The sequence below is a fragment of the Haliotis asinina genome, chromosome 14, assembly GCF_037392515.1.
Source record: "Haliotis asinina isolate JCU_RB_2024 chromosome 14, JCU_Hal_asi_v2, whole genome shotgun sequence".
In the NCBI taxonomy this organism is placed as follows: domain Eukaryota; kingdom Metazoa; phylum Mollusca; class Gastropoda; order Lepetellida; family Haliotidae; genus Haliotis; species Haliotis asinina.
The window spans coordinates 54,428,111-54,443,058 of record NC_090293.1 but is presented as its reverse complement, the minus strand read 5'-3'; the positions used below and the strand labels follow the sequence as shown (position 1 = coordinate 54,443,058).

Here is a 14,948-nt window from a genome sequence, read left to right as displayed (position 1 = left end):
CGGCATACATTCTGTCGCTTCTTTCTCTCCCCCAAATCATGCCCTCTCGTCTAATATTGGCAGGCAGTTTCTACAATGGTCTATATGCTAGGAGCAAACATTACGCCCTGGCCGTTCATTCATATTTAAGTCAACATTCCCCCTTATGAACTAGGTGGTGGCACATATGAAGAGTATGATAGGTTTGTCATCTATTAATACACCAGGTGTATACAGGTAGATTTTCCTCAGCCATGCTGTTATATTACAACTGATACATCGACAGACGTTATAAACATGCTCTAACCATATGATGGCAACATCGGCAGTATTGCTGTAAACTTGGTTCTCCCTGACAGTATAATGGGATCTAATCTCTTATCGCTCTGATTATATTTCAACGTTTTCCAGCACCATACCCACGCTAGTGGGTTTTACTAAAATTATTTTAGACCTGCATTACTTCGGGTTTTCATCCCGCATGCTGACAGACCATGCCATTGGTGGACTAATGTTAAACACGGTAACCCTGACTCACTCGCTCACTCCATTTATTGGTTGCTATTCATGAGTAGACAAAAGCGGCAAACCCCCTATCTACACGCATACGAAATCTCTGCTAAACGTAGTTTGTGCAGAATTAATGTAGGATAAAGCAGGTCGCGTTAATACGATGCCAAAAGTAGTACTCCAATTATTTTCTCAAGTTTCACCAAATTAACATCACTTGACCTAAACTCTTTCTTTCATACAGCTAACACGTTAAATTAGACAGACACGGGCACAGGGGTAGGCAAACGGGAAGGCTGATTATTTGCTGTGAGAAAACTGAGTACAGAACGGTATTAAAACAACATAAACCTGCATACACTCATGCAACGTATTGGAACTAATAAAACACGTAAAGGCATTAAAGCGTTAACTTTATAAGTCACAAAAAACACAACGCACTTGTTTCTTAGCGCCTGCTGTGGGTTGCACACGCCTTAGGTAACAACCACAGATATACGTGATCTAAAACCATCTCATTAGCAACATGAAAATCCCAAGGCAGGTGACGACGGCAGAATAATTGTTACCTGTATGTACACCTGGATGAATGCATGTGACAGGTAACATCTCATTAGCTAGGTGTCAGCGTTGTTGAGACGATGTAGCGACACATTAACACTTTACCTCGCCCATTCCGTGTTAGCTCCTCAAGACACCCGCTCATCAGCTCACTTACACTATAAAAATACTAAAAAGAATATTATGTAAACCATGCCTTGTTAGTTTCTAATTACTTTCCATTAATTACCACGCCGAGGTGAGACGTACATGACATCAGTCACACTCTGAGGGATGAACACAGCTGACAATGCTATATATCCCCAAGCAGTTTTAATCAGCAAGTCTAATGTAATCAGTATTATTTTTACTTCAATAAATTAATTATTAGGATAGATTATAGACTTATAGCTGTCATACTCGAACAACATATAATTCATAGGCACAAATTATGTTCACAACATATTGTAAGGATACATATTTTCCACAGTGAAAAACAAACCAGGATCAATAACTTAAACTATGTCTACATCAAGCAGGAACATCACTAATGCACTCTTGCACACAAGTCACAGCCTATGTATGGCGGCACAGTAGGTTTAAATCACCTGTGCAAATCGGTATGTCAAACAACCTTTAGTGGGGCGTATTTACCATCATTGATATCTGTAGGGCGGTTCAGCTCTTGCACTAGGTAACCCCATATTGAAGAATATCTGTGTTGAAATGAAACTTCCTTTGTGGTGACGAAGTGTCGTGACATTTCACCACATACGTGAAATAGTAGACCTGTCCTATTTACTGACTCTACATTTACCACATTTCCCCTGATTCACGCATTACAACAGTTAGCATAAACGAGAATCTATATATAGACACATGTGAGAAATATTTCATACAATACCACAGGCGGTAGCGAAATGACATTTGATACACGTAATCTCACAAACATTGAAAAACAACCGATCGGTTGGCTTCCGATTCCATGGCGCGAATGCCAACCGATTGTGAGCTGGATTTGAACGATATTTAGTTTGTTCCTTAATAGATGGAATAAGATATAATGATGTGATCAGAAGACTACGTAATCTATGATTTAAAAGATATATTTATTAATTAATACATTCGATACAGATGGAATATTGTTGAATGGTCATAGGAAGCTCGGATACAGCTGGGGCATTTCTGAATTGTCACAGGAAGCTCTGACAATTCTGAATTCTGCTCGGTAGCGTTGATACATCTGAATATTGCTGAATTGTGTTCTGGAGTAATAATACAGCTGGGATATTATTTCTGAATGGTTGTGGGAAGCTTTGATACATCTGAAGTATTTGTGATTGCACTGTATAGCAATATTCCCTCCCTCACTTGTGACTACGTCAAGTAAGCATGAACTATCAAGTTGATATGTCCACTCCGCTATATATGGTAGTGTTAACCTACTCTGTATGTAACCTAATAACACAGCAGCACCTCAAAGAATCTGTGTTTATCAGTTCGGTTATACGTGCGTATTGCTTCTATTATATGTTTGCTGTACATATATGTTTGTCAATCTTTCTATTTATTTAAAAAATTATGATGTTTCCAGTTCCATTTCCTCCCTGTGTGTATGCACAAGCATGTTTTTTTGTATTTACACACGTCATCCCAGTGAAATCGATTGACTCTAAACGTACAACACTTAAGGCACTCATAAAAACCGATATTGAAACGACAAACGTATATTTTCTAAAATAAATACAATGTTTGTGAGATGTTTTCAAAATATTTTGTACGATGTGGCTTGACCGTTTCATCGGGAGGAATATTTCCACTTCACACTGGCAAGACCTGTCAAACGACAACGCCCTGAAACTGCACGCATCAGATTAGACACACACAAACGGACGCTGTATTGAAGTAGTGTTGTATTGACACATCATGTATTTTATAACGGAGTGCTTTCTGCGCCTACATCCACCCGAGGCAAGATTTACACTGACTCATGGTATCATAGAAACAGTTTAACAGATCAATGAGGCGCGTTCTGGAGAAATGGTTGACATTTAGGTCACGAACATCAAAAACACTTTTAAATAAAAGTTAGTAGATCCATGATCTATGTTCCCAGAACAAAAACACTCACACGGCGCCAAGGAATCAACGTGTTGGTCATTTGCACCTTAATGTTTTTTTTTCCAATTCCGACGTGATACTCCATGGATGTCAACTTCTTTATTGCCTGGCAACGGTATAAGTAACTATGCCGCGAAAACTACCTATACGTACCTATCATAGTATGATAAAGATGTTTTCATCCAACAACTATCCTACCTTTCGTATTATTCATCAACTTCTAAAATGACATTAAATTAAGACATTATTAAAACCAGAGAATTTACAAATCACGAAGTGTTTTTATGTTATGTTATTTTCGCATTTATGGATATTTTGTCGACATGCTGTGACCTACAGTTAGATTTGAACCCATCGGATGTAGGCTATAGCAGGTAAAGAGTAATCTGGAACAATAATTGTAATCAAGATTTAAAACGGCTCACCAAAACGCACTTAACAATTTTCATTTGCTTTGTACACTTGTCCTCCCCAGAAATTCTTGGCACGGTCAATTTATGATAACGAATGTGAAACAAACTGTTGTACTGAATACCGTCTTATAGCTAATGAACACTTTCAGTGGATTACAGACGACTTTCAAAATGTGGAACGATTTAACCGACATTCTTTTTCACTAACATTCAAGTACTGAAAATGGCGGACTTCATATTCGATAATACATAAGTAAGTACACTAATCTGTAATCCTAAGTAGATTAAAAACTGATCTATTAGTCAAATTATAGTGGGTGTATTTTCTAGTCACACGCTCTTCATCGAATGACGTTACAACATTGACTTTCTTGTTGTCTTGACAAATATCTGAAGAGATGCAGAACATGTATGCAGTAATATTATAGGACAGGAAGAGACAGATATGCGGTTTGATGTGTTTGATATAACCTTTTATGTTAAGTGTTTGACTTGAAACCGTTCCGTCAAACAAACGTGTAATACATATATATATTGTCATCATAATATTTTCTACGACCGAATTGCCTATACATTAAAATTCTGAGAACTGGGAATTGGGAAGTACTTGTGTCGAGCTACAGAAACCATTACCCAATATACCAGAGAGCGATTTCACCAAGTAAGAAAGAAGGCATTTAAAACGATTTCTTTCACCCAGCAGAAAATGGGTACCCGGTGAGATAAAGTCATGTGACCATAACCCTCTAGCCCCTAATAGGCAGTTTGGGTTATCCGGGGTAATAATAATGATGATCAGTATGTTGTGTGCTTATGATGTGATGTGGATGAGGCGCCATATACCAGGGGATGTCAATAAGTTTTGAGCCTTGCATAGAAAAACACAAAATATTGGTATGAACCACATTTATTTTTCAACATAGTCCTCTTGTGAGTCAAGACACTTGTTCCATCTTTTCTGTCAGGCGCCGATGCCATCTCTGTAGAAGGCGCCATTTTGGTTCTCAAACCAAGCCTCAGTAGCAGCAATAAGCTCATTATCATCCTGAAATCTACGACCACGCAAGTGTTTCTTGAGATTTGGGAACAGGTGGTAATCACTTGGTGCCAGGTAGAGGGGATGCGGCAAGATTTCGTACCCGCATTCCTGGACAGCAGCGGCTGCAACGCGAGAGGTGTGTACTGGAGCATTGTCTTGATGTAGAAGAATACCACGTCTGATCTTGCCCCGGCGCTTCTCCTTGATTGACTGTCGCACTTGCCTCAACAAGTTAGCGTAATATTCCCCATTCATTGTTCTTCCTTTTGGTAAGGACCCGTGAAGGTCCCGGGGTAGAATAGGCCTTCAGCAACCCATGCTTGCCATAAAAGGCGACTCAGCTTGTCGTAAGAGGCGACTAACGGGATCGGGTGGTCAGGCTTGCTGACTTGGTTGACGCGTGTCATCGGTTCCCAATTGCGCAGATCGATGCTCATGTTGTTGATCACTGGATTGTCTGGTTCAGACTCGATTATTTACAGACCGCCGCCATATAGCTGGAATATTGCTGAGTGCGGCGTAAAACTAAAATCACTCACTCACTCACTCCTTTTGGTAAGTAATCTATGTGGATGATGCCTTTGCTACCCCAGAAGATTGTCGCCATTACCTTCTGCACTGATCTGGAGGCTATGAATGTTTTGGTCCTGGGAGAAGGGACACGTTTCCATTCCATGGATTCTTGTTTGCTCTCAGGATCATAGTGGTGGATCCAGGTTTCATCACAGGTTACTAGCCTAAAGTGAAAAACTTCTGGATTCTTGTTGTATCTGGTTAGCATGGAGTTGCTTATGGTGACCCTTGTTTGCTTCATTTCATCTGTAAGTATTCTTGGCACCCATGTTGCGCACATCTTAGACATGACGAGATGTTCATGAAGAATTTTCTTGATGGATCCGTGTGAAATGCCTGTGGTTTCCTCTAACTCGTGGAGTGTGATTCGACGATTTTCCAGCACAAGTCTTTGCACTCTGTCAATGTTTTCCTGACTAGTGCTTGTTGTTGGGCGACCTGGACGGGGGTCATCTTCAAGACTCTCTCTACCATGCTTAAATTCATTGACCCATCGTTTGATGGTAGCAGATGAAGGGGAAGACTTCCCACAAACTGCTGAAAGCCTTTCTTCAATGTTCTTCGCCGAGTTTCCTTCAAGAACTAAAAACTTAATTACTGCTCTACACTCAATTTTATTCATTTTCACTGCCGTGAGGTGGGTCTCTTTCTGTCAATGTGAGCTGTTCAATAACTTCTGAGAGTAGGAAACCAAAACTTATATATCTCATTAGCTACACCCCAAGGTTCAATGTCGTACCATAGGCTGTGACAACTGGGTATGAAAAATGCTCAAGGCTCAAAACGTATTGACATCCCCTCTTAAGTACTCTTATTATTAGTATTACTATTATTATTATTTAGCATTTTACTGTCAACTAGATGACAGTTATGAAATACCAAAATATGCTGTAAGATAAAGGTTATTCTTTTCAGGATATACGTGATCTAAATTTTCAGTTATGATACACCTGTTCCATCTATAAGTGATATGTGACTGCGTTTTACGTCACAGCCAGCAGTATGTAATGGCGAGAAGAAAGTAAGATATACTGTCAAACATATTTTGTTTATAACACACGTCCACACATTATATATATGCATAATTTTAATGAATATATTTCTGTGTATTTCCATCTCAAGTCTAACAATCAGTTGTGTAACAACAATCAATATACTTCAGTCATTTGTTGAAATTTCACTTAATACCTTTATTTACAAAAGTGGATCACAATTTCAACATCAGTTACTGTCACTGACAGTTAAAACTGTTGTGGCAGAAATTACACCTGTTTGATTGACCCTTGCTGTGTTCAGAACAGCCACACCTCACAAACCCCTGTCCACCACATATAGATGAAAATGTTGAGGTATATTGATTGTTGTTGCACAAAATAACGCGAAATGACTGACCCTTTTAGTTATTTCACGAATGACTGAAATGTTTAGTCATTTCAAGAAATGATGTTATTTCACAATCTGACAGTAACTTATATATGTATGTACATTACACAAGTAATACCTTCTGATGTATCGATCACTCACTCACTCAACGGAAAAACCCCACATTAACAACAGACAAAAGCACATTTGAAGAGCGTCCTACGACTCAAAAGCTGTTCACGACGGTACAGCTGTATTCCCATGATATGTTATTGCATGTGCTATGCGTTCCTTGCGCTTACAGGTGAACGGTTAACTTGTCCTTGCGTGTATTCTTGACGGGCGCATCTAGTCGGATACGTTCACCTTTTCACAAACATCTTGTATCGTCAATTTATTAGCGATTCACAGATAAAAGAAACACAGGTTCCTGTTTAAGGCGGTATCAAGCAGTCGAGTTCTTATGGCTTTGGGAAAAGGTTGGGCGCTTTATTTCTGTAATTTTGTTGGAAACACTCCTTTCCACCGTCGAGCTATTCCATGTCGGCTTCGTGAAATATCTCACTGAAGACATGATTCAGTGAATCATATAAGGTACAACAACTCTCACAACAACGTAGGAATATCTTATATCAATGATATATTATGCTTTGTGTAAGTGGCTAACGATCAATACACGTTGATGGACAAAGGACAAGGACTTAGATTCTCACCTTCAGACAATGGCAGAAGGCAAGAGTGTTTGCTCAGGTGATAGCTGATGCAGTTCCCATGGCGACCATTGTGTCAAACATCTCGATAAAAGGACTTACGAGTCGATTAGCAATAGTAGTGATGACATATCTCGTCCCTGTATTAACAAAAGATTGTAGCAAGCACACTAATTGGCAAACGGTTTCTACAAATGTCGGTCAGGAATGTTAGTGGTTTTATTTGCACATTTTGTTGTCTTTTTCTTACGTTTCGAAATAGTTATGAATTAATAAAAAAGTAATGCTGTGTTATATGTTATCTTTTATATAGCGCTTCCAACGCAGTAGCAATGTTAAGAAACGCTGTTACTATTTCCCAGGGTAAATTATGCAGGCTGTGAGGAGCTAGAAGTTTACATGACTTAAACCACCAGGTACCCATTTTCTGCTGGTGGAAGAGAGATACATGTATTAATTTATTTTCTATTACAACCTGTAAAAGGTACCGGCATGCGTCTGGGAATAATCGGTGGCGATATCCATAATATTAACACTATATGCAGGCTCCTTATTTATAGTTGAAGGCGTTTGACGACTATGTGGTCCATTAGTAGTTTGTAATATATGTACATCCTGAAGTCATATACGCGTAATGTATCTCTAAAAACTGACTAGTTATAACTGATCATAATTTTGATTAAATCTTGATGGGTTCTTAGATTGATATTGATATTTGTAATGTTTTATTGTACTTGGTAATGAAAGCTTGAGTTCATCTGTTTACAATACAATATGCCAAAGGGAAGTAATAATTTCATTCTCACACCCTTGTCTCCATAGTCATGTGACGTGTCATATATCCACATTTACATAACCTGTGAAATGTGTTGATTTATCGCGTTTCGTATTTACACTTTCCCTTTAGTTTACTTGGGGCGGCGTGGTAGCCTAGTAGTTAAAGCGTTGGCTCGGCACGCCGAAGACCCGGGTTTCGGGTTCGGGTTCCAAACGAGTACGGTGTGTGGAGCCCATTGTTTTGTGTGTCCAGCCGTGATATTGTTGGAATATTGCTAAAAGCGGCGTTTATTTCTTAGTTTCTGTTTTCTTCAGTTTTCTGTTCCTGAAATGAAAACAAAATCTAAATCAGTGTCTGAGACATCAGTGTGTAGATGTGACATTAAACGTCAAAGTCAGAGAATACCCAGTCTCAACTGTCCTCTGAAACATATTCTATTTGTGTAAAACTCAAAACAAAATGTGCAAGTTTGATATCGATAGACTATAGTGAGTGAGTGAGTGAGTGAGTTTAGTTTTACGTCGCACTCAGCAATATTCCAGCTATATGGCAACGGTCTGTAAATAATCGAGTCTGGACCAGACAATCCAGTGATCAACAACATGAGCATCGATCTGCGCAATGGGGAACCGATGACATGTGTCAACCAAGTCAGCTAGTCTGACCACCCGATCCCGTTAGTCGCCTCTTACGACAAGCATAGTCACCTTTTATGGCAAGCATGGGTTGCTGAAGGCCTATTCTACACCGGGACCTTCACGGGTCGATAGACTATAGAGTGAATACCGTCAGTGGATGAGTGAGTGAGTGAGATTTGTAATGATGCCACATCTTCCTTGTATGTTGCCAGGCAACAAGACAGGACGACTATGCGGTTACCCGCCTCCTTCTTGGCGCTTGCCACATCACTGCTGCTTACCAGTGCTCAAAATCCCGGACCATGTGAGTACAGTTTGTAATTTCTCGTCATGTAATCTATGGGAGCACATATTGTTATTGCTTGTTGGGTAAGTATCCTACAGCCCAGTTAATAGCAACACAACTGCAAGTTATTACAAGCACAGGCCGATCTGCACAGACGTCGTGGCGCTGGTACGTTTGATGAATGGTCACCTGGTCGCCTGGCCAAGTATCACAGACAACCAGTGGCCACAGCATACAGTTGTTCATCGACCACTGACTTTGTTATCTCGAGTCCCCGGTGTTCAATTCCCCACATGGCTGTGTGTGAGGGTTCTGTCCTGTGTGTTCCATTTCAGATATTGATAACATATTCACAGTTTACGTACAGCCAAATAACCCACCCACTTTAACGTTTTATACATTACGACACCAAATAGTGATGACACCAGATAGTGATGACACCAGATAGTGACGACACCAGATAGTGATGACACTCAGTAAGTAATGACACCAGATAGTGATGACACTCAGTAAGTAATGACACATGACGTAGCAAGGCTATACGCAATGTCACTGAACACAAACGCAAGAGCTGTAGATTTAAGGACTAAGTTTAATTCCAAATTTTGATTTCCGTAAAAGCTGCTTTCTTGGAGAGCGTCTCCACGTGTCATCACGTGTAGAGATTGATTTACAGTCCGATTTAAACTGATGGACAATATTGAACACTTTAAACACAACGTTTGTAGGCAAATGGCGAAATACCGGATCGGGTATAATACACACACTCATAGACGAATGTATTGAGGTTACAAGGACTACAGAAAAAGAGACATCAATAATCAGACATCAGACATCAATAAATGCTACCAAATAACAGACCTTGAGGTACATGACAAAATGTTTTGTCTTATATACTAAGCAAATGATGCACTGGCGTGACGCGAACTGCGCCAAGACCTAGCCTTGATGTCTCGAGTGCGGAAAGTAAGAACATATCAGAATGTTTATACCATTATAACACATCGATACATAGGAGTACGTCTGTTGTTCTAAACATAGTCAAGTACTCACAAGTAATCATTATGTTGTAAGGAATTTCAGTATTCCCTCTTCCAGACGAAAAGGGTCCTAGGCGTCGGTCCAGGGATGTGTTAACTGAACATTAAAGTTATAGGATGGCAGTACCTATTGGAAGGATCACATACCATTGTCACAATAACGTTACATTTTCACTGACATTTCCCAGTGGCGAACTGCTTCATGGTACAAAAAAACCCAAAACAATGACAGTAGTATGGCCTTTCTATGACAAAATTTAAACACTTATGCTGGGTAACATTCTGGCGCTGAATCCAGATAGTCGTGTGTCTTGTCGTTCTTCCCTGGTCACAAAGTCTTTCAATATTGCTAGGTTTCATCTGAGGCGGTGACCTCATCGATGCCGATTCGAATCAAGCCATCTTCAATATCCAGATCTTTCAACTTTCCAACTGTTGGGCTGAACCTGGACGAAGTGTCTCCTCGTTTCCCGAACCTTGCCAGTTTCAGTAGATGGTTTCTATGACAGAATTTGGTCAGACACCAGTCGATAGCCTCTGTAGCCAGAGTCGTGCACAGCTTGGTACACATGGGTGCAGTTGTTGTATCTGACGCCACCGACAGCAACAACACGGCGAATAATACCATGCACTGCATGCTTGCTCAATACACCTTTGCTGGCTTACTTGGGCTCCACTGGTCTCCACCAGTTTATATATCCTACGTTTGTTTGTTTGCTTGTTCCATGCCATCTCAATTAGCCTCACTACCATTGTCCACGGAGGTCACACGTATGTTTAATTAGACCTCTCACTGAGCTTCTGGTGACATCTATGCAAACGTAATAAACGACTGACTAATAGCAATTGATATCACTGTATAACTGAGGTTCACAAAGAACAAAGAAATGGTGATAATTAAGAAACGATGTCTTATATAGGAAACCCGGGTGTCCAAGTTGTCTAAGGCGCACAACATCACTATATTGCGACTCCCGAAATATTAAACACATATGGTTGTGTTCCTACTTTTAAACAGCGTGTTGAAAGCATACTTGCATTACTTCGGGTTTTCATTACACATATACCGATAATGTAATGCTGCGTCAAAGTGACGTCAAACCATTTTCACTCACTAACTTACTCAGTCATATCCCTTCTTCAAACAAATAAATGACTGCTAATGACTTGAACGGTACAGTCTCAGACTCATGTGAAGGAACCAAGTGATACAAGGTATTCGTCACGACTTGTTCCAGTGTGCTGTTTGCCACAACACACCATAAAGATCTACTTCTCACCATTTGGTTGTAGCCACCGTTAGCTTGATACCAGAATCTATATGGACACTGCCCTTGGCCATAAATAAGAAGTTGTCATTAATGAGGTTTCAATTTGTTTCATTTTCAGATCTTTTTCAGATGCCTTTTGCTATTAGCAGATTGTTGGTGTTTATATTCTTCATGATTTCCATGGAAATGATTTGGACTTCTTGTAACAGATAACTTGTTCTTTAACATCTGTGGGAAGGAGATTTGTCATCTTCTGGTGAATCTTAATGTATATGGCCGCAGCGCCCGAGACATTTTACAACCGTTTCAGTCATTTTATTACTCTGACAATAACTGTGTACAATTAATCTGTTCTGCTACATAACAGGAACAATTTAGGCTACAGCTGATACAAATAAGTCTTTTCCTTCCTCCAGCATGCAGTGACCGAATGGACATCGTTCTAACCATCGATGGCTCAGAAAGCATTGGCGCAATCAACTTCCAGAAAGTTAGATCAGCTACGGCGACCTTCGCACGACAAGCATTTAACCGTATCCAGAATCTCAGATTAGGTTTTGTTGTCTATGGTACAACCATAGAACAAAGCCTATATCCTTCCAGCAACAGACAAACAGTGATTCAGGCTCTCGAAACGCTTGTCTATCCACAAAATGGTGCTACCTACACCGATCTTGGCATAAACACTGCCAGGGAGCTTTTAAACACCACCAGCAACATCCGAGCTATGGTTGTCCTCACTGACGGTCTGTCCTTTAACCCCGAAGACACCGAAATAGCTGCAGCTGCTGCTAGGGCCGAGGGAATCACAATGTACAGCGTAGGGGTAACCCTGGACAGACGTCTGTTTCCTCAACGAATTATTAACGACTACACCAGGGAACTGGACCGTATCGCTTCATCACCACAAAACAGATTATCCATCGACAACTTTGACCAACTGTCTGTACTGGCCAGTGGTCTCCTGAATGAAGTCTGCGTGACACAATGTAAGTATCACGGTTCCAGGTAGAAATGTGACTGTGGTAAAGTTCAGAGTTCTGCAGAAGACTGTTAAATTATTCAACAGCATCTGATGAAGGAGAAAGGTCATCCTCCGAACCGTTGTGTTCCTCACAATGAAGAAACTGACACCCATAAAACCCCCTTTTATGTGCATCATTATTATATACCCATGTAAATTTGGATAGTAGCAAAGGGAGACAATACGGATGATGTGGTTAATTTTAGTATTGCACCCCAGATTTCGTACTGAACCACCTCCATATTGTAACGTCGTTTACTTTCTCCAAAGCTCATTACAACAGATCAAAATAGGACGGTGTGTAATAAATGTAGAACGTCTTACTAACACTTTTGGGCTCGTTTTTCGAACTTGTTGGTTCTCTGCTGCCATGACAGTTCCATGCTCTTCTTGTTCAATGCAAAGGTTTTAAATGCACTAGTATGACGTTCCATATATGTACATGTGCTACTGACTTCATTATAGTTGCCATCCCATTATGGCTTTCTCGTGATGCTGATGCCTTGGGTTTCAGTGACAGTCTCGACGGGGCTTGCTGACCAGACCATTTCTGTTGGAGACACAATAAACCTAGTCGCCATAATGAGTGAGTCAGGTCTGCAGGATGTTCTCTGGTTCAAAGGAAACGTCCAGATACCCAATGATCCCAGGATTACATTCTCCAGTTCTGGATTCGAACATCGGCTAACTATTACCAATGCGCAGCTTAGCGATGCAGGCACCTACAGGCTCACGATCAATGGAGTCAGTACTGACGCTCAAGTCTTTGTACAAGGAAATTCCAGTACGTTCCTTTAAAGTGACTCTTCACTGATTTCTCTAGTCGTTTTTAAGATACTAAATATAGTACGTAATGTTATGGCACAAATGTACATATTCTGCGTTGAATCAGCAGCTATGCCATGTGGTGTACCTGTGTAAAACTGAACCCAAATCTAAAAATCCTTACAACAAATTACTGACTCTTTTTCTTCATTAGTTTGGCCTACATGAATACGTAATTTCGACCATGGCCTATTGTCAACTTATGTGTTATAATTTTTCAGATCCAGGAGCTAGCGCAGGTAAATATTTTCCGTCTTTGTCTCCAAAAAATAAGACATTAATTGATTTAATTCCAGGAAATAAACTAGTTTGATCATGAAATATATAAATAGTCCTATCTTTAAATTGACAAGTGTTGCTCAGTCTAAAACGTTTCATAATCAACATTTGTTGAGAAAAACTGATGCTATTTGAAAACATATTTTTTGGCGTTGTTTTTCTTATGTGCTCAATTAGAGACATATTTCGTAAGTAACAGATATGTGCATCCAATGTTTTGTAGATATGTTTATGGTGATCCCATGTTTTGTGGATATGTACATGGTGATCCCATGTTTTGTGGATATGTAAATGGTGATTCCATGTTTTGAAGATATGTACATGGTAGCGACATGTGTTGTAGATGTGTACATGGTAGTGACATGTGTGGTAGATATGTACATGGTAGTGACATGTGTTGTAGATATGAACATGGTAGTGATATGTAATGTAGATATGCACATGGTAGTGATATGTGTTGTAGATATGCACATGGTAGTGACATGTGTGGTAGATATGTACATGGTAGTGACATGTGTGGTAGATATGCACATGGTAGTGACATGTGTTGTAGATATGCACATGGTAGTGATATGTGCTGTAGATATGCACATGGTAGTGATATGTGTTGTAGATATGCACATGGTAGTGACATGTGCTGTAGATATGTATATGGAGATGACATGTTTTGTAGATATGTATATGGAGATGACATGTTTTGTAGATATGTATATGGAGATGACATGTTTTGTAGATATGTATATGGAGATCACATGTTTTGTAGATATTTATAAGGGGATCACATGTTTTGTAGATATGTACAGTCATGTTATCCTTGTTTCTTTCTAGTTTGCAGCGACAATATCGAAGTGTTCCTGGCTATCGATGGCTCGAACAGCATCAACCCCGACCCCTTTGAGTTCGAGCTTTTACCAGCAGTAGTATCGTTCGTGGATGAAATGTTCAACAGAACCAATGGCGACCTTCGTATGGGGTACATTCTCTACAGCAACATCATCAATAGCGAGGTCAACTTGACAAGAAGTGATGCTGATCTCCGTAGATTGCTACTGTCCGAGATCTATCCCAATGGGTTGACAAGTACCCATCTCGCGCTCAACCGCATCAAGGAGCTCATTGACGCTTCTCAGGCCACCGCTTCTCAGGTCGTCATGGTAATAACAGACGGTGCTTCTGATAATAGACCGGCAACTGCACAGGCAGCCTCGGACTTGAAGGCGAGAGGAGTGCAGATTATTGCAGTCGGAGTCGGTGACCTCATTAACCAAGACGAACTCCGTGGCCTAGCATCCTCGCCCGACATGGTCATCTTGGTTGACGACTTCAGAAACTTAGCGACACAGCTACTGAATATCACAAGCCAGTGTAACGGTGTGTCTAGTTTAAGTATACTTAACAGTAAAAGAAACGCAAGTTTCGAAAAAGATGAAATTTCATAAAGTAAACTTTCATGTTTATGTCATCTATTTATAAAACCTGACCAAAAAGAAAGAAAGAAAGAAAGAAACAAACAAAAAACAAACAGAGTTGTGTATCCTTTTTTAATGTTCAGTATATATA

At 40.1% G+C, this 14,948-nt stretch overlaps 1 protein-coding gene across 1 annotated transcript in view; it reads left to right on the top strand.

Annotated features, from left to right (window-relative positions):
- The first annotated feature begins 8,894 nt into the window (after positions 1-8,894).
- Positions 8,895-14,948, top strand: part of LOC137260901 (uncharacterized) — a 38,756-nt gene continuing 32,702 nt past the window's right edge. Inside the window, 5 exon segments of the mRNA XM_067798440.1 lie at positions 8,895-8,967; positions 11,677-12,249; positions 12,799-13,068; positions 13,331-13,348; positions 14,217-14,759. Coding sequence (XP_067654541.1) covers positions 8,895-8,967; positions 11,677-12,249; positions 12,799-13,068; positions 13,331-13,348; positions 14,217-14,759 — 1,477 coding nt within the window.